General features: G+C 36.3%; 1 protein-coding gene and 1 non-coding gene across 2 annotated transcripts in view; one reads left to right on the top strand and one right to left on the bottom strand.

Moving 5' to 3' along the window:
• Positions 1–22,908, top strand: part of SPAG16 (sperm associated antigen 16) — a 232,523-nt gene that overhangs the window by 42,043 nt on the left and 167,572 nt on the right. Inside the window, 4 exon segments of the mRNA XM_066232513.1 lie at positions 9,096–9,203; positions 14,232–14,349; positions 16,088–16,222; positions 21,514–21,583. Of these exon segments, the coding sequence (XP_066088610.1) occupies positions 9,096–9,203; positions 14,232–14,349; positions 16,088–16,222; positions 21,514–21,583 (431 nt within the window).
• Positions 12,537–12,625, bottom strand: LOC136307192 (small nucleolar RNA SNORA64/SNORA10 family). The gene has a single exon (XR_010725862.1). It is a non-coding gene; the product is annotated as a small nucleolar RNA SNORA64/SNORA10 family (small nucleolar RNA).

Below are 22,908 nucleotides of genomic sequence, written 5' to 3' on the forward strand. Positions count from 1 at the left end.
TTTCAATATATATTTGCAATATATATAATATATTGAATTATTATGTTTTACACCTGAAACTAATACATTGTTTTATGTCAATTACACCTTGGTTTTAAAAGTTTCGCAAATTACTTTCTGGAGATATTCTTTATGAAAGATTTATAGTTACATTGAAGGTAAAATTATATTATGTACTGGATCCTGGAAAGGAATACATGTAGTAGTTTGACATTCTATTTTGGAAAAGTTGAATACGTACATTTCAACTTTTATACTGAAATGTAGACCAGTTATTATTTTAAATGCAGAAGTCTAGAATTTAAGTGACCTGCTGCACATTTGTAGAGAATTGCTGATTGGATAAAGGCTAGAAAGCATCACTAGAATTATAAAATATTTCACAGTTAAGAAAGACACTTTTATAAACCTTATTTTCTTTGGTAGTTGATGTGCCACAATATTCACCTCTGCCTGAGGCCCATAAAAACTAAGAGTTTTGTAATTAGGAACCTGTTTGCTTGATATTGTTTCTTACCTTGACTAGAGTTATCTGTCTTAGTCTCAGAATGGCTTTTGTAAATATTCTCAATTTGATAGTTTCCTCCTAAAAGCATCATTGTATTAATACTTGTACTTTAAGATTCAGTAGTCTGGCTTTCACCCCTCCCACCCTACCATTTTGCATTCCTCCCGCCCTCTGCCTCTGTGACAGCCTATCTCCTCTCCTCCTGTCTCATCCACAGGCTTGATTTGCTCCTCTCACCGCCATGCTGTTCATACTTAAGGCTGTACTGGCTAATAGCACAGCCATTAGCTACACATGGTATTGAAAGATGTACCAGGTATCAGGTGGCAGTGGGTGTTGTGAAGAAATAACAGGGGTAAAGGAGATAGAAAGAAATGGGGTGCTGTTTTAGGTAGGCTGGTGAGAGAAGTCCTCTTAGATATTTGAAGATATTAAGAGGCCATGTGTGAACTGAGGAAAGGGAATTCAGGCAGAGGAAAAAGGAAGTATGAAGTTTATGATGGGGACAGCTTGGCTTGTTAGGGAGCTAGCAAGGAGACCGTTGTGACTGGAACCAAGGGGTAAGTCATAGAAGCCTTTTTAGAATTTATTTTTCTCTCTTTCTTTCTCTGAGTGGAATGTGAGACTAATGGATACTTTTGAGGAACTGGCTTATGTGTGGAAAATGAACTGGATGGGGAGACATGATGGAAACAGGGAGAACGTTATATCCTTCATAACCTTCTCAGATTGACTTAGCTGCTTACCACCCAGTAATGATAAAGTCAGACAAGCTTCTTACTGGCCAGTTAGGTCCCAATGTCTGCTCTTAGCAAGCTCTGCATTACTAACCCCACTAAAACTTCGGTTAAAAAGAGATGTTGATATCAGATCAGGTTTCTGAGTAGGACAATACAAATACATGATGCTCTGGCCCTGATTAGATATGGAAATATGGATATAATACCACTCCTTTTCCTCTTATGTGAGTGGGCTAATACTACCTTCCTTGAGGGAATCATTTTAAGGTGTTTAGTTCTGGCACTTGGTAAGTATCCAAGGAAGTTAAAATCAGTATTCTGTATTATAAAACCTTCTTTTCTTTCACAATAGTCACTATAGCTTACACTTATGTAACTGCATATTCTTTCTTATTCATTTCTCTGTACTTCTGTAAACTTGAGTGAGGCAAAGATGGTGTTTGTTTTACCCATCACAGTATAATGAGCATAGTACCTAATACATAGTATATGTTAAATGGGTAGAATAACATCATCATCATCTTCATCAATCTTATTATTAGCAGTAACAGCAGCAACACTGAATAAAAAATTCAGAGTGATATTTCTCCCTAGAAGTCAGGTACATAGCAATTTATTTATTTGTTTGCCTATATTAACTTTTTAATTCTGAAAAAATAACAAGCATATAGAAAGTACACAAAATAGAATAAAAAACCTCATGGGCCTGTCAGTTTCAACAAATTAAGTTTCTACCCTTTTTATCTCATTTCTACCCCTAGGTATGTCCTACCCCACAAGCAATTAGTGCATTAATTTTTAGGGATTTTTAAAGTTAATATACATGAATTGAAATGTCCAAGTCTTAGCTATGTAATTTTGATGAAGGGATGAATGATGTCTTGTAACTCCATACTCACCTTGAATGTATAAAATATTTCTGTTTATCCATAAATCTCCATTGCATGCCTTCTTAGTCATTTTCTGCCCTGGCAATCACTGTTTTGACTTATCACCTTAGATTGGTCTTGCCTGTTTGAGAACTTTATAACTGGAATCTCAAAGTATTTATTCTTTGTGTTTGGCATTTTACCCTCAGTATAAATTTGTAAAATTTGTGTATGATTTCTTGTTTATTACTAATTTTGTTCTCCTTTATTGCTGTGTACTAATCTGTTGTATGGTGTATACCCCAATTTGTTAATCCTTTTTCTATTAATTTGTTTCCAACTGTGGTTATTATGAATAATACTGTTATGAACATTTGAGTACATTTTTGTGGGATATGTTTTTTTTTTATTTTGGATAAAATGTTAGGAGTGGAAATTCTGGATTAAAGGGTAGATGTATGTTTAGCTGTAGAAGAAACTGCCAGTCCATTTTGCAACATGCACATCGGGTCATTTTACATTCTCAATATATGAGAGGTCCAAGTGCTTCATATTGTTACCAACATCAGGTGTTTTTAGTTTTTTTACTTTTAGCGATTATATTGTGGCAGCTTGTTGTGTTTGAAATATGCATTTTCCTGATAAATACTGATACTAAACCCATTTTTTGAGTGCTTATTGGCTGTTCATTTATCCTTCTTTTGTGTAAATCTTTTGCCTATTTCTGTTTGGCTTATTTGTCTTATTGAGTTTTAAGAGTTCTTCATATATTCTGCATATAAAAATTTTGAATATTATGTATATTTTCTCCCAGTTTATGGCTTGACTCCTCAAATTTTAGTAGTGACTTTGGATGAGCAGAAGTTTTAAATTTTGACGAAGTCTAACATCTTTTTATAGACTTGCTTTTGATATTTTGTCTAAGATACCATTGCCTATTCCCAGGTCACAATAATACTCTCTTTTTTCTTCTAAATCCTTTAAATATTGAGAATATTTCAGCTGATGATCTGTCTTTAATTTTTGTATATGGTGTCAGGTAGGATAGAGTTTAGTTTTCTATGAGATGATTCAGTTGTTCCAGCACCATTCTTAAAAAGATTGTTTATTCTTCATGAATATCTTTGGCATTTTTATTGAAAATCTATTGATGCTGTAATTGTGGGTTTATTTCTGATCTCTATTCAGTTTCATTCATCTGTTTGCTTATCCATATGTTAATATTATACATGCTCTCTTTTTTTGTGGCAGAGACAGAGAGAGTCAGAGAGAGGGACTGATAGGGACAGACAGACAGGAAGGGCGATAGATGAGAAACATCAATTCTTTGTGGCAGTTCCTTAGTTGTTCATTGACTGATATCTTATATGTGCCTTGACCGGGGGGCTACAGCAGACCAAGTGACCCCTTGCTCAAGCCAGCGACCTTGGGCTCAAGCTGGTGAGCCCTGCTCAAACCCGATGAGCCCACGCTCAAGCTAGTGACCTTGGGGTCTTGAACCCGAGTCCCCTGCATCCAAGTTCGAAGCTGCACTACCACCTGGTCAGGCAATATCATATATACTCTTGCCTGACCTATGGTGGTGCACTAGATAAAGTGTTGACTTTGAACGTTGAGGTCACTGGTTCAAAATCCTGGGCTTGGTCAAGGCACATATGAAAAGCAACTACTACGAGTTGATGCTTCCAGCTCTCCCCTCCCCCCACCTTTCTCTCTGTCTTTCTCAAATCAGTAAATAAAATCTTTAAAAATACTGTATACCATACTTTTGATTGCTATAGCTATAAGTAAGTTCTTTTTTTTTTTTAATTTTTTTTTAAATTTATTCATTTTTAGAGAGGAGAGAGAGAGGGAGAGAGAGAGACAGAGAGAGAGAGAGAGAGGAGAGAGAGAAGGGGGGAGGAGCTGGAAGCATCAACTCCCATATGCGCCTTGACCAGGCAAGCCCAGGGTTTCGAACCGGCGACCTCAGCATTTCCAGGTCGAAACTTTATCCACTGCACCACCACAGGTCAGGCGAGTAAGTTCTTTTTAAAAAAATTAAATTTGGGGAGGTAACATTGGTTGAAGATTATAAGTTCCAGCTGTACAATTCTATAATACATCAACTGTATATTGCATTGTGTGTTCAATACTCAAAGTGTTCACAACTCAACAATAAGGCAAACAATCCAAAGAGAAATGGGCAGAGGATTTAGACAAAAGCAGGATAAACAAACAGCCAGTAAGCATCATCATGTGTTTGACCCCCATTACCTTATCTACCCTTTTTCCACCCTTAAGTAAGTTCTTAAAGACAGATGGTTTTAGTCCTTCATCTTTGTTCTTTTTAAAAGAAGGTTCAACGATTATAGGTCCTTTGTATTTCCATAGAAATTTTAGAGTCATTTTGTCAATTTCTATAGGAAGGCAGGTGTGGGATTAGCATTAGAATTTAGTAAAATCTAGAATTTATTTTGGGAAGTGTGAGATTACCAGATTTACATATGCCTACATTTTTGGAGGGCAGAAGGAGAGATGTATTCATAAGTTTCGGTATTCTATTTATATGGTATTACTCTCTATAGATTATCTTTAATACTGTATATTTAAGAAGGAACTTGGAATTTGTGCCTTTTACATCTGATTATCTAATGTATATTTTGCTTTTATTACATGAGTTCCATGTAATAGGGACTGTCTTGTGCTCAGCATATCCCCAGGGCCTATCTGTGTTGCTTCAGGCAAATAGGTGGGACATAATGAGTGTGTGCTTTTAATATTTTGGCTCTTTAGTTAATCTTTTAATAATTTTTAAAGTAGTTAATTGATGATTTTTTGCTCCTTTTATGGAATTCCTTTGGACTAGGGATCACTTTCCTTTCATGGTGGGAATTTAAACAACTTTCTATAAAGCTAAATCATGCCCCACTTTTTAGAGTACTGTACTGTTTTTTTTGTTTGTTTGTTTGTTTGTTTGTTTTCTGTGGGCTATTATGTTAAGGAAATAGAATGCAGACCAGAAAAGGTTTATTGAGAGGCCTGACGATTTGGCAGAAAATAATACTGACTCGGATTATTAATTAAAAGATTAAAATGTACCATTAAAAAATAATGAAATACTTTCTTTTGCATATAGAAATAAAGAAATTTTAACTAAATTGCAATTAATTGTGAGGAATTAAGTGCTTCACTGAGGGTCTCTAATTTTGCTCACAATGTTCACTTCTATCAAAGATCAGAGACACCTACCTTTTTTAACGACCTGTTCAATATAACGACTTTCAGAACAAACACGGTGGAAGTAAAAATAATTAGGCCCAGAAAATATCATGTTTAGTATTTAGGTAATTACCTGTTACATTAAGAAAATATTTTTTCTGGATATGGGTTTACCCCTTTCTTTTTTTGGTGAGGAATATAATGAAGGTTTTTCCCTAATCTGGTTGAATTCCATTTTGTCTACTCAAAATTTATTCCAATATAATTTTAGTAAGTTAAAAGAATTTATTTATAAACAAGTCAAGACAGTGAAATACTTGGTAATTATATAGTATTATTTTCAAAAAATACATTGATTCAAGTTTGCACATGCAAAAAATACCTGATAGTGAAGGCTTGCTTTGATTGGTGCAGATAAACAAGAAAATGTTTATATGATTCTTTCTGCCAAATTATTGTAACAAAATAACCCAATAAGCTCATTATTAAGTGGGTACTCCAAAATACTTAGTTAAAACTATTCAGCTAATACAATTCTTTAACTGGGGAATTCACTTAAAGTAATTTTTTAGAGTACACTATTTTTTTTTTTTGAGGGAGAGGGAGAGAGAAACAGAGAAAGAGAGAGAAAGAAGGACAGACAGACAGGAAAGGAGAGATGAGAAGCATCAATTCTTTGTTGTGGCACCTTAGTTGTTCATTGATTGCTTTCTCATATATGCCTTGATGGGGTGTGGGGTGCTCCAGCTGACCCAGTGACCCCCTTGCTCAAGCCAGCAATCTTAGGCTTAAGCCAGTAACCATGGGGTCATGTCTATAATCCCATGCTCAAGCCAGCGACCCTACGCTCAAGTTGGTGAGCTTGTGCTCAAGCCTGTGACCTCGGGGTTTCAAACCTGGGTCCTCTGTGTCCCAGCTCAATGTAGAGCACACTATTAAATTACATTCTTATGTGGAAATGTGGAGTTTTGAGGACACTGTATTTATAGTATGATACAAAATATGGGTATTTTAATATTTTATACTTTAATAGTAGATTTTGATGTACTGATTTTATGAAATGGGAAAGTTAGTCATTCTGCAATCTATTTAAGGGAAGAAACATGTAAAAAGTATGTTCTTTATGATACAATCTAAGTAGAATGTTTCACGGAGCAACTCTTATTTTATAATACTTGAAATAGAATCTCTTATGTTGTGTTTTAAAAGTTAATGAAAAAACATGTTCTGGCCTGACCAGGCGGTGGCACAGTGGATAGAGTGTCGGACTAGGATGTAGAGGACCCAGGTTCGAGACCCCGAGGTTGCCAGCTTGAGTGTGGGCTCATCTGGTTTGAGCAAGGCTCACCAGCTTGGACCCAAGGACTTTGGCTCGAGCAAGGGGTTACTCGGTCTGCTGAAGGCCCGTGGTCAAGGCACATATGAGAAAGCAATCAATGAACAACTAAGGTGTTGCAATGAAAAACTGATGATTGATGCTTGTCCCTATCTATCCCTATCTCTGACTCTCTCTTTGTCTCTGTAAAAAAAACAAAAACAAAACAAAACAAAAAACAACAAAAAAAAACATGTTCTGCTAATATGAGAAAATACTATATCGTTTTAGATATTCATAGCTTATGAATATTTTCAACTTAACTTTTTAGTATTAGTTTTATTTTCCTTTTATTAAGCAGATGGGCAGCAGGAAGGTCATAATAGGAAAAGCACCACCATGAAATGAATTTAAATTGTTTTACTGAGTAGACTTCATTTTCCAAGCCCCCAAACCAATTTAATGGTCAGAAAAACTTTAAGGTCTAATACTTCAGTCAATTCTTATGCTTTCTTTTCTTGGATAAGCACAAATAGGCCTTTAATTGTATATTTAAAAAGTGAGTTGATGCAATGTTGCATATTTGTGGTTCTGCTTAAGAAACTTCACAGCATTATTTTCTACATGCAGGGTGGGGCTAAAGTGGCTTTAGAGCTGTGAGAATGAGAAACAGTTTAGTATAATTCCTCAAGTGGTTGAAAGTAAGCATCTTAGTAGATGTTAAATAGATCTTTATAAAAGTTTAAATTCTTTATATAGTTTTACTAATCATGAATTTTGACATTTTCAGTCCATTAGTGGATATTTACCTTATTTTGCATGACCCTTATTTATATAGGTAGGTAATTTAGTTAGAGGACTTGAATGTATCTTTTCTACTATACAGTAACAGTAATATGATGATGGTGATTACAGTCACATTCACTGAATATTTGATATGTACCAGACAGTATATAAGCCATTTTACACACTTTCTTAAATGAATGAGATTTCAGGTTCTGTGCTTGTGTTTTCACAACTCAGTGTCAACTCAGCCATTTTTTTTCCCAATCAATCACTATACTTAAACTTTCACCTCTTCATACATTACTGATTGGCCACATGGAGATGGCAGAGGGGTCCTCTCATTTTTGGTCCATCTTCATTTACACATATAGAGGGTTAATGACTATTGTTTTGCGCCTTCAAGATGACGTGAAAAGGAAGTTGAGGGTTATATGGTGGGAATAGATAATTAGTACTGTGACACATTGTTTATTTACATGTAATAGACTCAAAAATAGTGGTAGTGAAATAAAGAATGATCCAGGTCATTTTCCTTAAAAAGAGGAAAGGTAGAGGATAAAAAAGGAAGGACACTTGGAAGACAGACAGACCACTGCACTGTCATCATATGCCACATGTGACTTGATCTTACATAAGGGTCTCATTGATTATAATATGCTCCATCAGGAGCCTGGAAACCTGACCTTATCCCACCTCCGTGGAAATATCCCAGTCACTGGCCCTAAGTGATTACTCTGCCATAGCTCCTAAAGCAGAAATCTGTTTGCATGCATTTATTTTATGTGAATTTGAATTTTGAAATACTGTGTTACAGAGAAGATTTATTCCATTCTTATTATCTTGTGAGGTGTCAGCCCTCTAATTCAGTCTATCTGATTTCAGAACGTATTTCAATTAATTAGTACTTTATCTTTTAACTATTAGGTAAATATTGGCACATTTTCATTATAAAATAAATTTTACATATTTATTTAGAAACTAACATATTATGAGAATGGGTGAAATATTTCCATTAATTCTTCACATACAGCTTGGGCTTAAAATTAATATTCTTGCTTTATATCTGGGGTTTTCAGAAAATATGTCTAGTTAAAGAATGTGTCTCTGTTACAACACTGAATTTGAAGACCTTTCTCATCAAATTACCAGCTATTTTAGTAATATGATATACAGGTGGTGTGTATTTCTCATATGCATTACCAGAATAAAATCTTTGTTTTTCAGAACTTAATTGCTTTCTTTTTTACAGTTATCTGAACTGAGTAACTTTGTGAGCATTCTCTTTTAACTATGTATCCAAAAAGGTCAGAATGAAATTTTGTAAAGTCTTTTCTTTGTGATTATTTTGAATTATCCTGTTTTCTATGTACTTAAACTTTGTAAACAAATTCTTTTTGGAAGTAGGTAAATTACAAGTTATTTTGGCAGCATATCTTTACTTTTCCTTTCCTTCAGTAAATTGTGAATGGATAATATTTTTGAAAGGACAGGTTTGGGCCCCTTCATCTCCCATCCCAATATACATTTTGTTGGTTGTGATCCTTCAGTGAGAATTGTAATGGGATCTTTGTTTTTCAATTTCTTTTGAATTGCTTGATATTGGATTTATCTGATAACTAAGTATTTTTTCAGAAGAATTAGCAGTATTGTTTAAAGTTATTATTATTATTTTTCAGCAAGGCTAGAGAAGATCTGCTAAAAACTCAGAAAGAACGTGATCATCATCGAATGCATCACGGACGAGTAGTCCAAGAAAAAAACAAGTTAATTAATGACCTCAAAGGGTAAGCTGCTAATATCATACTTGTTGGTATATTTATTAAAGAGCTATTCAATTAGTATCCTGATACATTTAGTTAGCATTTCACAGAACTACAATAAATATTCTAAAAATTTATATGGAGCCACAAAAGACCCAAAATAGCAACAGCAATCTTGAGAAAGAAGAACAAAGTTAGAGGAATCACACTACCTGATTTCAAACTATACTACAAGGTCATGGTAATCAAAATAGCATGGGAGTGGCATAAAAACAGACATATTGTTCAATGGAACAGAATGGAGAGCCCAGAAATAAAAATTTACGCCTTTATTATCAATATTTGACAAAGGAGGAAAGAGTATACAGTGGGTTTAAAGATAAGCTATTCAATAAATGGTATTGAGAAAATTGGACAGATACACATACAAAAAAATATAACTGGACCACCTTCTTACACAAGAATAAACTCAAAATGAATTAAAGACTTAAATGTTAGATTCAAAATCATGAAAATCTAGAAGAAAACATAGGCAGTAAAATCTCAGACATGTCTTGTAGCAATATTTCTTTCAGATCCATTACCTCAAGCAAGGAAAATAAAAGAAAACAAATGAGACTGCATAAAATTAAAAAGTTTTTGCACAGCAAAGTAAACAGCTAACAAAATGAAAAGACAACCCACTGAATAGGAAACATATTTCCCAAGGATGTATCTGATAAGGGTTAATATCCAGAATTTATAAGGAACTTACAAAACTCAACATCAACCCCCCCCCAGACAATCCAATTAAGAAATGGACAAAGGATCTGAATAGATGCTTCTCCAAAGAGGACATATAGATGGCCAATAAACATATGAAAAGATACTCTACATCAGTTAATCATCCAGAAATGCAAATTAATACCACAATGAGATATCACTTCACCCATGTCAGAATCACTCTCACTCATAAATCAACAAACACAAGTGTTGGCGAGGATGTGTAGAGAAGGGGACCCTTGTGCACTGTTGGTGGGAATACAGATAGGTGCAGCCATTGGGGAAAGCAGCATTTTAATCAAAAGATTAAAAATGTTATTGCCTTATGATCCAGCAATTCCTCTTCTGGGAATATATACAAAGAAACCTAAAACACTAATTCAAAATAATATATGCACCCTTCTGTTCATTTCAGCATTATTTACAATAACCAAGATTTGAAAGCAGCGTAAGTGCCATCAGCAGATGAGTGGAAAAAAGACTGTGGTACATTTACACAGTGGAATACCACTCGGCTGTAAAAAAGGAAATCGTACCTTTGGAAACATCATGGATGAACCTGGAAAGCATTATGCAAAGTGAAATGTTAGTCATGGAAAGACACATACCATATGATTTCACTTGAATATAGAATCGAATGAACAAAACAAACTAAGGAACAAAAAAGAAACGGACTCAAAAATACGGAGAATAGACTGACAACTGTCAAAGGGGGTGGGGTTTAGGGTGTGGGTGAAAATGGTGGAGGAGTTATGCAAAGAAAAAAGAACCCATAGTCAAACAACAGCATGTTGATTGCAGGAGGGAAGGGGTTTGGAAGAAGGTGGACGGGTATAGAGGGGTAATAGATGGTGATGGAAGGACTTAGGGTGGTGAACACACAATGCAAATAAAGATGATGTATTGTAGAATCGTGCATATGAAACCTGTATAATTTTATTAACCAATGTCACCCCAATACATTCAATTAAAAATTTTAAAAGAGTTTTTTAGTTAGTGTTAAGCAACTTGGTTATGGTAGACAAAATCAGGTAAAGTAAGTTATTCAACATTTATTGAGCATATCCTGAGTCCCAAACACTATACCATGCATCTGAGGTATAAAGATGAATAAATTTAGGCTCTTGCTGCCATATCCTCTGCTATCCACCAGGGCAACTCAGGCTCTCCACTTTGCTGAGGGCTCACTATCACTTTTTCTAAGTTTCTAAGAGGCACTCCAGGAGTGAATTCATCTCACGCACTGGAGTTTTTGTTCCAGTACTTGTAAAATTGAGTGTCTTAAGAAAGTGGTTCAAGTTCAATGAATTCTGGTTTATCCATTCTTAGTTCTTTTTATCAGGTAGCTCAAACTTCAATCTTCGGGATGCTCTTCTGGTTCCTGTTAGTACACGGTGATAAATTCTTGGAGCAGTTTAGGTGTATAGTCTCCCTTCTCGTCAAACCATTAGCTTGGCAGTCAAGAGATGATAAAGTCGGAGTAACTCCAGGAAGACATCTTTTACCTTGTGGTGAAAAGATCTCTGAAGCAGCATTTTTAAGGCAAGGAGGGCCATTTCTGCAAGCCTATAAGGCCCAAGAAAAGGGCTACAGAACCAATATACTCAGGGACATCCTGAAAACCAGGAGAAACGAAGTAATTTCATATTGATAAAAGAGTCAATTCAGCAGGCACACGTAGCATGCAAGAATCTACTATAAGGCTTTCAAATTATATGGAAGAAAATCTGACTCAATGGAAAGGAAAAACAATTGAAGATTTTAATACTCCTTTTTTAGCAGTTAGTAGAAAGATAGGCAAAGATTACCTACGTCTATTTTATTTTATTTTATTTTATTATGTTGAAAGGAGGGAAAATAGTGAGGAAGACTCCCACATGCACCCCAACCAGGATCCACTTGGCAGCCCCATCTGGGGTTGATGCTCAAGTACTTGGCTATTTTTAGTGCCTGAGGCTGTTGCATTCAGACTAACTGAGCTATCCTCAGCGTGTTGGATCAGTGTGCCTGGGTCCACGCTGGATCCAATCTAGCCACTGGCTGAAGGAGGGGAAGAGGAAGAGAAGGGGTAGAGGGAGGGGGAAGAAGCAGATGGTCACTTTTCCTGTGTGCCCTGACCGGGAATTGACCTGAAATGTCAGTATGCTGGACCAATGCTCTAGCCACTGAGCCACTAGCCAGAGCCTAAAAATTACCTAAGTCTCTATAGAGTGAGACAAATTAACTGAACATAATTGACCTTTCTTGAATTCTACTTTGGACTTTTCAAGTGTACATGGAATGTTTACCATAATAAGTCATATACTGAGCCATAAAATAAGCCTGTCAATTAATTTTAAAGAATTGATGTCATGCAAAATATATTCTTTGATTAAACCAAAATAAGTTAAAAATTGATGACACAATCTCTGGAAAATTCTCAATTACCTGGAAGTAAATAGAATACTTTTGAGACAAAGTAGGAAATGAGAAAATATTTTGAACTGACTGAAAATGCAGCATTTTCAAATTTGTGAGATGGAGCCAAAGCAATGCTTAAAGTGAAATTGATAGCATTAAATCTCTGTATTAGAAAAGAAAATTTTTTTTCCCAGTGCCTGTTGCACGCCTCAAGGAAAGAGTGGCCACTGTGAGGCCAGTCTGATGTCCTGAGGAGGTCCTTTCTCTCTCTCCCTGAAAAGAACATTTTAAACCAGTGATCTAATCTTGCACTTTAGAATGTCAAAAAAATTAAATACAAATAAAGAAAAAGAAATGAAAGAATAAAAATACGATCTGTACCCAATAAACTAGCAAAGGAACAAGCATAAGAAAAAATCAACAAACTCATATATTGTTTTTTTTTAAGTATAATAAAACTGACAATATTGGTAATAGAATTGAGAAATTCTCAATAGACTAATCATTACCAAAATGTTGGCAAGTTGCAGTGTAAATTACAACCCAGCAATTCATCTATATATTTTTTTTCTAAGAGAAATGAAAAACTATAATTAAAATATGTCTTATGTGACTGGTATAACAACGTTCATTGCAACTTTATTCATAATAGCCCCAAACTGAAAACAACTCTCAGTACTTCAGCAGAATATTGCATGAACTCATTTTGGATTACCTACTAGGAAACACTACTGATAATAAAAAAGGAATGAATTACGGATATACACAACATGGAAGAATCATTATGCTGAGTGAAAGAAGCCAGTTCCAAAAGACAATGTATTTTATGATTTCTTTCTTTTTTTACTAGTAAGTGAGAGGTGGGGGGCAGAGAGACAGACTCCCGCATGCGCCCTGACTGTGATCTGCCTGGCAAGCCCACTAGGGGGGATGCTGTGCCCATCTGGTGGGGGGTGTCACTCCGTGGCTCAGCAACCGAGCTATTCTACCACCTGAGGCAAAGCCATGGTGCCATCCTCACTGCCCAAGGCCAGCTTGCTCAAATGAGTCGTGGCTGTGATAGAGGGAGAGAGAGAGACAGAGACAGAGAGAGAAGCGGGAAGGGTGGAACAGCAGATGGTCACTTCTCTTGTGTGTCCTGACTGGGAATAGAACCCAGGATTTTTGTATGCCGGGCTGACATTCTACCACTGAGCCAACTGGCCAAGGTCCTATGATTTCAAATATATGAAGTTCTGGGGTCTCCTGAGATGTTAAAAATGCTCTATATATTAGTGACAATGTGAACTACCTGGGCAAGCATATTTATGAAAACTCTAAACTATAACATTTATGATCTGTTTTACTCCAGGTAAATTATACTTCAATAAAAAAGTAAAAGCTATTCTAATTTTAAAATAAAACGGTTTCTTAAAAGTATTTATATCATAAGTTGAGTCAATTATTTTTCTAAGAGATTTCAAAATACAATATTTTTATACTTAATTTCTTTAATATGAAGTTGACTTGTTTTCAAGACCATCCTTTATTTTGATCTGAATGACACTTACTCTGGTTAAACATCTGTTGTTTGTAATCCTTGTCATTTGAAAATTGTTTCTGAATTGATTAAAGGAACACATTTTGCCCCCTCAGTGAATAGCAGTGATCTGAGTGCATATTTGAGCACAGAGAAATGTGTCTTTCCAACACCCACCCCGGCTGCAGGGAAGCTGTGTGCTACATAATACTCCTTACACCTCTTGGCTCGGCTGTGTTGACCTTTATATGGTTATTCGTTTAATATTCCAGTGCAAAAGAAAAAAATCAAAAGAAATAAAATGTTTAGACATTAAGCAGAAATCACTGATTAATTAAATTACCCTTTAAGATGCCCTTTATTTTTCATAGGTTGAAGTTACATTATGCGTCGTATGAACCAACTATAAGGGTCTTACTTGAGAAGCACCAGACTTTACTGAAGCAGAAAATGCTGACCTCCTTGCAAAAAGACAGAGTAGTTGAGCAGGTAAAAAGACTGTCAGGGGTACCTCCAAATTATATTTTAGCCATTTATTTTTTTACAGCAAAATTAGAAATTTAGTTTTGTTCCTGAGATAAATTTACAAACTTTCCACCAATTGTCATGTTGTAAAAAAAAAAAAATTCATTTGGAAACATTCAGAACAAGTATTTTATCCATTTTAACCTGTAGAGATCTTTATTAAATTAAATATTATTGAATTAAAGCAAAATTTTATAGGAAATATTGAAGTATAGTTAGAGAAAAAAAAATCAGACATTGTGGTCAAACTTGAGATTAAATGCCAGTTTTGACAGCCATAAACATGGACTTTGAACTCAGATTTCTTGTATATAAGGTGTACCCACAGTGACCTACCTTTTATTAGTGCAGGTTGTTCCTACTTTTTATCCTGCCATGGGGCCAGCTTAGACTTTTGCTGCCCATCTTATTCTCCTTTCCCCCTGGTCTCATGCTTACTTTCCTATTATCCTTCTCCAAGGAGGAACCCATCGGTGACTTGGCTGTATGTTCCCGAGTGACCATGTATCCTTTGGCGTCGCTGACAGACCAGTCAGGCTGAGTTTCACTATTCAACGAGATCAGGGCCCTCCCGGATTGCAGGCTGGGAGTGCCAGCAGTCCACTCCCGACCGTTGATTTCTACACCGCAACCTGTCCAGCGCTGCAGCTGCCACTCATATTCTGTGTGATTAGAGCTAAGCTCTCTTCCTGGAAAGGCCGTCAGTTCCCCTAGCTCTAATATGAGGGGAATTTCTGTGCTTATATCAGAGGCCATATTGAGTACACATTTAAACCACACACAGTCTTTGCATTTTAAATTGCTCCTCACTGGTTTAGTTAAAAGAGCTAAGGATTGGGAGTGGAAGGTGTGAGCTCCAGCTGTGCTGCAGAGTAGCCACGTGGACATTCAGGTCATTTTACATGTATGTCTGTTTTCCACCTATTAAACAGATCAAATGACTTGCCTTATAGTTCATATTTATCTAAGATAAAAACATGTTTAAAAATTAACATTGCTGTCTGTATGAGGCAGGGTTGAATTTACACACTACCATACAGATAGATGTGCAAAGAATTTTATCTTTATTACCTGCGACTTATTTTGTCCGGAACCCCTACTCCTACTGAGGGCAAAAGAAAACAGCCTGCTATTAGAGGCCATTCAGATCACTGTGGCCCACAACAGTCTCCAGGTTTAACACAGGGTGTTGTATTAACTGACTGCTTAGCTAAAACGTAACTATCAGTGTTAGGTTTCTGTCTTCAAACGGCATCCTCTTCTGCACATTCTTTCCCAGATGACGCCTACACATGGGGCAGTTAGGAATCTGTATGGCCTGAAGTCTACGTGCTATGCTCTCAGCCTTTACTTTCTTTCTAGTGAGGTGTGACTGGCTTGGCCATATTCCTGGTGTTGAGGAACATGGTTCTGGGAGATTCTTTGTGTATTGAATGTCCCTTGCTAACTCCAAGGCCTCTCTGCCTCAGCATCTGTCAGATCCCTAACATCTATTGCCTCATTGTCCTGACTCTCATTTTATTTTCTTGTTCAATGCTTCTAATGTGAATGTTTCCATGAACCCTGTTGAGACATGTGAGACTTCTGTTTTCCCTATACAGCAAATAGAAGTTGTGGGCGATTTAGAAGCCACTTGACATCTATCTACATAGACATGCTTTATTCCATTTTTTAATTATTTTTATTTATTTATTCATTTTAGAGGAGAGAGAGAGAGAGAAGGGGGGAGGAGCAGGAAGCTTCAACTCCCATATGTGCCTTGACCGGGCAAGCCCAGGGTTTTGAACCGACAACCTCAGCATTCCAGGTCAACGCTTTATCCACTGCGCCACCACAGGTAGGCTTATTCCATTTTTAAACACCACCTGGAGGGTACTATGTTTTCCAGTCCAGTAAAAAAATATGAAGGTCTCTTTAAGGGGATGCCAGTTTTTTTCTAAGATGATTCCCAACTCCTTAATCTATCACAATGGATTTCATGTAATTCCATACATCTTCCTTTTAGATTCTGATGTATAAAATAAGTGATAAAACTGCCATTTTCTGGAGCATTTTTTAAATTCATTGAGATTTTGTATCCCAGCAATTATCATCAGTTTGGCTCATATGAACTCATAAAAATTCACAAAAAGGAAAAAAGAAAAGAAAAGCTAAGAGTAAATAGAGTGTATAGTTAGAGCTTCTCTGAAGTATCTGCATTATGTGCCCTTTGCTCCCAACTTGCCCCAGTTAGATATTTAGCTGGAGAGGTGCAGCAGGTCACTCGCATCTCACACCATGCTTCCCTTCCCTCTCAGGCACAGCGCCCTGTATGTTTCTTTGCTCTGATGCATTGGAAGTCTTCCTGGCCTCTTCTGTGTTATTGATCACGCCACACCCCACTTGTCCCACACAGTTTTAATTTACACTTGTTATCACTGGGTAATTATTAATATCTTCCATTTTTATCATAAATATTTAATTTGAAAAATACTAATGAGGAAATTCTAATGAATTTATTTCTTTTCTCTCTCTCTCTCTCTCTCTCTCTCTCTCTTTTAAAGTAAGTGAGAGGCAGGGAGGCAAAGAGACAGACTCCCGCCTACACCCTGACCAGGATCCATGGGCAAGTTCTCTGCAGGGCGATGCTCTGCCCATCTAGGGCCACTGCTTCATTGTTCGGCAACTGACCTATTTTAGTGCCTGAGGCGAAGCCATGGTACCATCCTCAGTGCCTGGGGCCAACTGACTCAAACCATTCAAGCCATGGCTGTAGAAGGGGAAGAGAAAGAGAGAGAGAGAGAGAGAGAGAGAGAGAGAGAGGGAGGGAGGGGAGAGGAAGAAAAGGAGAAGCAGATGGTCACTTCTCCTGTGTATCCTGACTGGGGATCGAACCCAGGACTTCTATATGCCAGACAAACACTCTACCGCTGAGCCAACTTGCCAGGGCTGAGTTTACTTCTTATTATTTAAAAAGGAGCAGTTAGGATTTAGAAATAGCTCTTCTCTCTTAATCAGTTTCACTGTTCAAGATGATAAATTTGCTGTCATTTAAGAAAGTCAGATCTGAGTAGGCGATGCCATTTCTGCCACCACAGCTTTCACTGTGGACGGTGCTAACAGTAGGCACTTGGGTGCTCTTCTAGGTCTGTTTTGTGGGTGCCAGTGGAAACTGGATATAGCAGCTGCCACTCTCAGGATGAATTATGTATTGTACATGGTTCATTACATTACTATTTCTTGTTCAATATCCAAAATGGGTACACATGTTTGAGCCTATGCAATATCATTATAATCCTACCTACCAGAAAGGATTATAACATCTGATACAGATAGTGAAAGATGGAAGACTCACAAGTCATTAAATCCAAGGTTCTGAATGGGCAAAATGACTGTTAAATATTCCTTACACTAATCTAACCCTAGGATCAGTTAGCATATTCTCCAAATTGAGACTCAGGCCTACCAGGTCAGTCTTTAGAGAAGAAGCCAATGTTACCTTTTAATGAGCTGAGTCTTTTTGGAAACACTTCTTACAAAGAATGAATTATTACCAACCCAGTCCTTTGTTTTATTGTTTGTTGGTTTTTCTGTTGGGGCATTCTTCTCAGGTATATCCTGGGTATGCAACCATGAATTAGCTTTCTAACTTGAATCTATTAATGTGTCATGAATATAGGGAATGAATTTATTGTGAAAATATATTGAAATATAAGTGAAAAATATATTGAAATATTTTAAAAGTTTTTCTATGATTCAATATGGAAGATACCAATGTTTAGGCTTATTTTTTTTTATTGTGCCTTGGTGTTTTGATGTAGTTATGCTTTCAGAATTCACTTCTAACCAAACTTATATATGAACTTAGAACAAAGGATATCGAGTTTTCTATCTGGATTCCCAATCACTGCTTCTTTTAAAACCTTATTTTAAGAACATTGAACTAATTACGTTTCTCTTTAAATGTATAGACCTCTCAAATACCTTGCATGAAGATGGATTAGAATTTAGAATTTTTAAATGATAGTACAGTATACTTTCACTCTTTTATATGCAAATTATATGCTTTCAAATTATTTTGGTAGATAATAAACAGTGTAGCAGCTTTTAAATTTATTTAAATCTTTTAGAAAAATATGTAATTTAATTATTATTTAAGCTCAATAAATATCCAAAATTCTGAATTAGAGTGTCATCTTTGAAAAAAGATAAAATGTAGTTTATTTGTTAGCATATATGTTTAATAAATAGTATCTTATCTTTTTTGTATCACGAGGGTCTAATTTAAGATATACTCTAAATTATCTGTATGTACATATACATACATACATACATAACACACACACACATTCTTAGGTGTCTGCTGAGAGAATCTAGATGTAATTTTACTCCAGTAACAACGAGTAAATCCTGTGCTCAGGTATTGTTTTTTTTTGTTTTTTTTGTTTTGTTTTGTTTTGTTTTTTTGAATTTTTAAGCAGTTTTATTAAAAGGAGGAAATTTAATATGCTGGCAGCATATGGCTACAGGTATTGGTTTCTAATACTATTCTTCCATAAAAGGAAGTAGGGCGGGCTTTGTGCAGAAGTGGCTGATTGTAGACTGGGCAGAGAAAATGCAAGATGAATCTGGACCATTTGGAGTATCTTACTGTGCTAAAAAATTAGAGAATGATTAAAATGAAAGAAAATAAAGAAAAAATGATAGGAACAAAGGAAGAAAGGAGAGAAAAATAAGAAACGGAAGGGGAAGGGAAAGGAAGGGATGGGAAGGAAAGAAGGGAGAAAGGGAGGAAGGGAAGAAGAAAGAAATTACCTAACCAAAAAATGAGGTATGCCAAGGGATATGTTGTGGATGACTATAAAGGTAGATGGACCACCAACCAAATCTGTTTTGGATATTGAGGCTTATGATGCCATGCACACACCAAGAGGTTATCAATATAGTTATTATTTACATATTTGGATCTCTGAGGAAAACAGCACATGCCTACCATGCGGGCCAGGGTGAGTGTTCTCAAGTGCAATGAGGGTCAGTATGGTTTGAATCTTCCACCAGCACTGCTGGAGGGAGCAACCAGGCTTTCCTATCAGCTTGCCCAGATGTGGGGCACAAAAAGAAGTCAGTGATGTAAGTTTTCAAAGCTGTTAGTGGTCAAACATCAAAAATGCCGTCAGATTCCTTTTAGGAATCAGCCTGAAAGAACTTGCAAACTCAAATTTGGAACAATTTGAGCAAGAAAATAAATAACGTAGTATTGGATTATAACTCAAATTATAAATAATGTTCATGATGATACAAAAAAAACGAGAGATGAAAGAATGAAAGGGAGAAGAAAAATATCTCCTTGGAGAAGGATACCAAATGACATATGCAGATAGTCTTTCTCTTAAGGAAGCAGAACTTAACCTCTAAACTTTTAAGTGTTGACTACACTTACTAACTTGCTTCCAAAAGTACAGTGGAAATGAGGAAGAAATGAACTCTACAGTGGAGAAACCAGGCAAATACTGCTTCAGATTAGTGTCATCAGTGTTTACTCATGTTGATAGCATGTACCTTTGATGTGATGTGCTAATATTGGCAATTCTCTGAGGCATTCCTCCCCTAAAACTGTAACTCCGGTGTAGCCATGAGAAAACACCAGACAAGCCCAAATTTATGGACATTCTGCAAAATATTCCCAGGTAGTACTCCTCAATAAAGGATGACTAAATGTAAGGTAAGGTTCTGGATGAGATCCTGGAACAGAAAAAGGATATTAGGGAAACATTAATAAAATTAGAATAAAATATGGACTTTTTTTTTTTTTGTATTTTTCTGAAGCTGGAAACGGGGAGAGACAGTCAGACAGACTCCTGCATGCGCCAGACCGGGATCCACCCGGCACGCCCACCAGGGGGCGATGCTCTGCCCCTCCGGGGCGTCGCTCTGTTGCGACCAGAGCCACCCTAGCGCCTGGGGCAGAGGCCAAGGAGCCATCCCCAGCTCCCGGGCCATCTTTTGCTCCAATGGAGCCTCGGCTGCGGGAGGGGAAGAGAGAGACAGAAAGGAAGGAGAGGGGGAGGGGTGGAGAAGCAGATGGGCGCTTCTCCTGTGTGCCCTGGCTGGGAATCCAACCCGGGACTTCTGCACGCCAGGCCGACACTCTACCACTGAGCCAAACGGCCAGGGCCAAATATGGACTTTTGTTAATAATAATGCACCAATATCAGATTATTCCTGGTGAGAAATGTACCATGGTAGCACATGATATGAAGAAGGGGAACCAGGTACAGGGGACACAGGAACTCTCTATACTATATTTACAACTTTTATGTAAATTTACAGTATTCTAAATAAGAGATGCATTTAAAAGTTTTATAATGCTTTTGACACCTAAGAATATATTTTAAATTTTTCACCTTTTATTTTACCCAGTGATTTCACAAGCAGTAATTTATATGTTACAATTTATTATGCACTATTTTCTACTAATTAAGAAATGTTGCTACTCAGTAAAAGTAGAAAAATACATATATCTGTACATAATTAAACAGAAGATATTTTTGTTTGAATAATTTTACACATTGAAGGATGAGATAGCTTTTTAAGGTTAAATTTTTAATTTAACTCTATTGTTCAGGAACTATAGGGAAATGGTATGCCACTGAACTAACAAATGCTGTTAATTACAATATATGTCTCATAAAACAAGGAGTCTCTGTTAGTGTAAAATGAGCTGAGAGTTTCAGGAATAACAACAGTATCTTCATAGTTTCCTTCACAACTAATACATACCTCATCTTTTATGGACACAAAGATGAATTAAATTGTTGTGAAGCAATTTTAACAGAGGCAAAACCTCTCCCAAGGTAGAGATCTGAATAATTATCATTCAAAGTGTGCAATGATTATTCTTGAGTCAGAAAACTATACTGTAAAATAAATCTTTTAAATTTTTACCCCTAATAGGTCCATAATAATTGCCTATGGAATTCAATGAAAATTTAAAATTATGTTTTTCTGAAAAAAATTTAAATACATAGGACTTAATTCAAAGAAAATTAATATTTTTATATTTTGTAATCAATAAATAAACATTGCATTTTTAAACTTTTTTTGAGTCACTTAGTCTATAACCCCACATCTTTGGATTTTATTTTTTAGATTACTGGATTTCAAGCAACAGGAAGGCATAAGGGACTGGAGCATAGTTACCAAGTTCCTATATGTAGAGGTAAATATAAAATGTAATAAACTATAATTTAATATTGGTTGGTAATTTCACAATCTTATTAGAGCTCAAAATTCTACAGGTATTTAAAAGTGAATAAATGGTGTGAAAACTATTTTACAAATAAAAATGTTAATGAAAAGATTAAGAAGAGGTATAGATATGATACTGTATAGGTTAATTTTAGAAAATAATGAGTAAATCATAATGGAAGGCTTTCTGGTGGTAATAGAGTACCTGGTTCTTTTCCCCACTAAAACCTCTAAAACTAGATTACATATTAATGAGGCAGCTACTTTTAGACATTAGAAAACAGCACAAGTCACATAAGACAAGTGCAGAAGGAAGATGTATAAGTTGAGCTCCCTCATCACCATGACTTTGTGCCTGGGGAATTTTCCAAACTAAGCTCCATGTTGATGTATATCACCAAGAGTATGGCAGTCCTGCATGAACTTAAAAGGCAAACTGTGGGAGCAACTGGAATCTGTCAGAAAGGGCACCAGATAAGAGGGGCCACAATAAGCAGCGGCCTGGTTTGTGAAGGAGTTTACTGCGAGTCCTTAAGTCAGTGGTTCTCAAAGTGTGCGCCAGGGCACACTGGTGCGCCCTAGATTTTCAGGTGCGCCCTATGGCATTCCAGAGAAATATGTGCCTTTGGGGACCAAAAAACCAACAGGGTTTTTGGTTTAGATTTTTGGGTGACAGAGGTATGGGGAATTGGATGTAAGTTGACAGTCTGCCCAACCCCCCACCTCACTTGACTGATTAGGTTGCAAAAGGCTGTTAAGCTGTGGTGCTGGGTTGTTTACACTACCCCCCATGTTCCCCAGAAAGACTGGAGGAAAGATTCTTCTATCCCTTGTTTGGTGTAAAGTTAAGATGATATGTATGGTGTGGGTTTTGGATTGATGATTAAACAAGGAATTGTCTCTTGAAGCCTTTTGGATTTCTATAAAAGAAGAATATGTGGCAATATCCAAAAAAAAAAAAAAAAAAGCTTTCAACATTTTACTACAATTTTCAACATCCTATTTAATGTGAATTAGGATTTTCTATCCTCAACACAATTAAGAATAAAAAGAGAGGAATTCTTCAATGTATTGATGAGGAAATGAGAGTTTGCCTTTCAAATATATGCCCAAACACTGAAGAAATCTCTAGGACACATCAGGCTCATGTTTCCCATAAACACGAGAATGAAAAAATTTAACATATTCATGCCGGGACCTGCTGAATTTACTAAATCTTACTAAGAATGTTTCTATATATAAAAAAAGATAACTTTTTTTGTTATTCTTTTTACTTTTAACCCCTCTTTTTTATGA

Source organism: Saccopteryx bilineata, chromosome 5, assembly GCF_036850765.1.
Source record: "Saccopteryx bilineata isolate mSacBil1 chromosome 5, mSacBil1_pri_phased_curated, whole genome shotgun sequence".
Classification (NCBI taxonomy): domain Eukaryota; kingdom Metazoa; phylum Chordata; class Mammalia; order Chiroptera; family Emballonuridae; genus Saccopteryx; species Saccopteryx bilineata.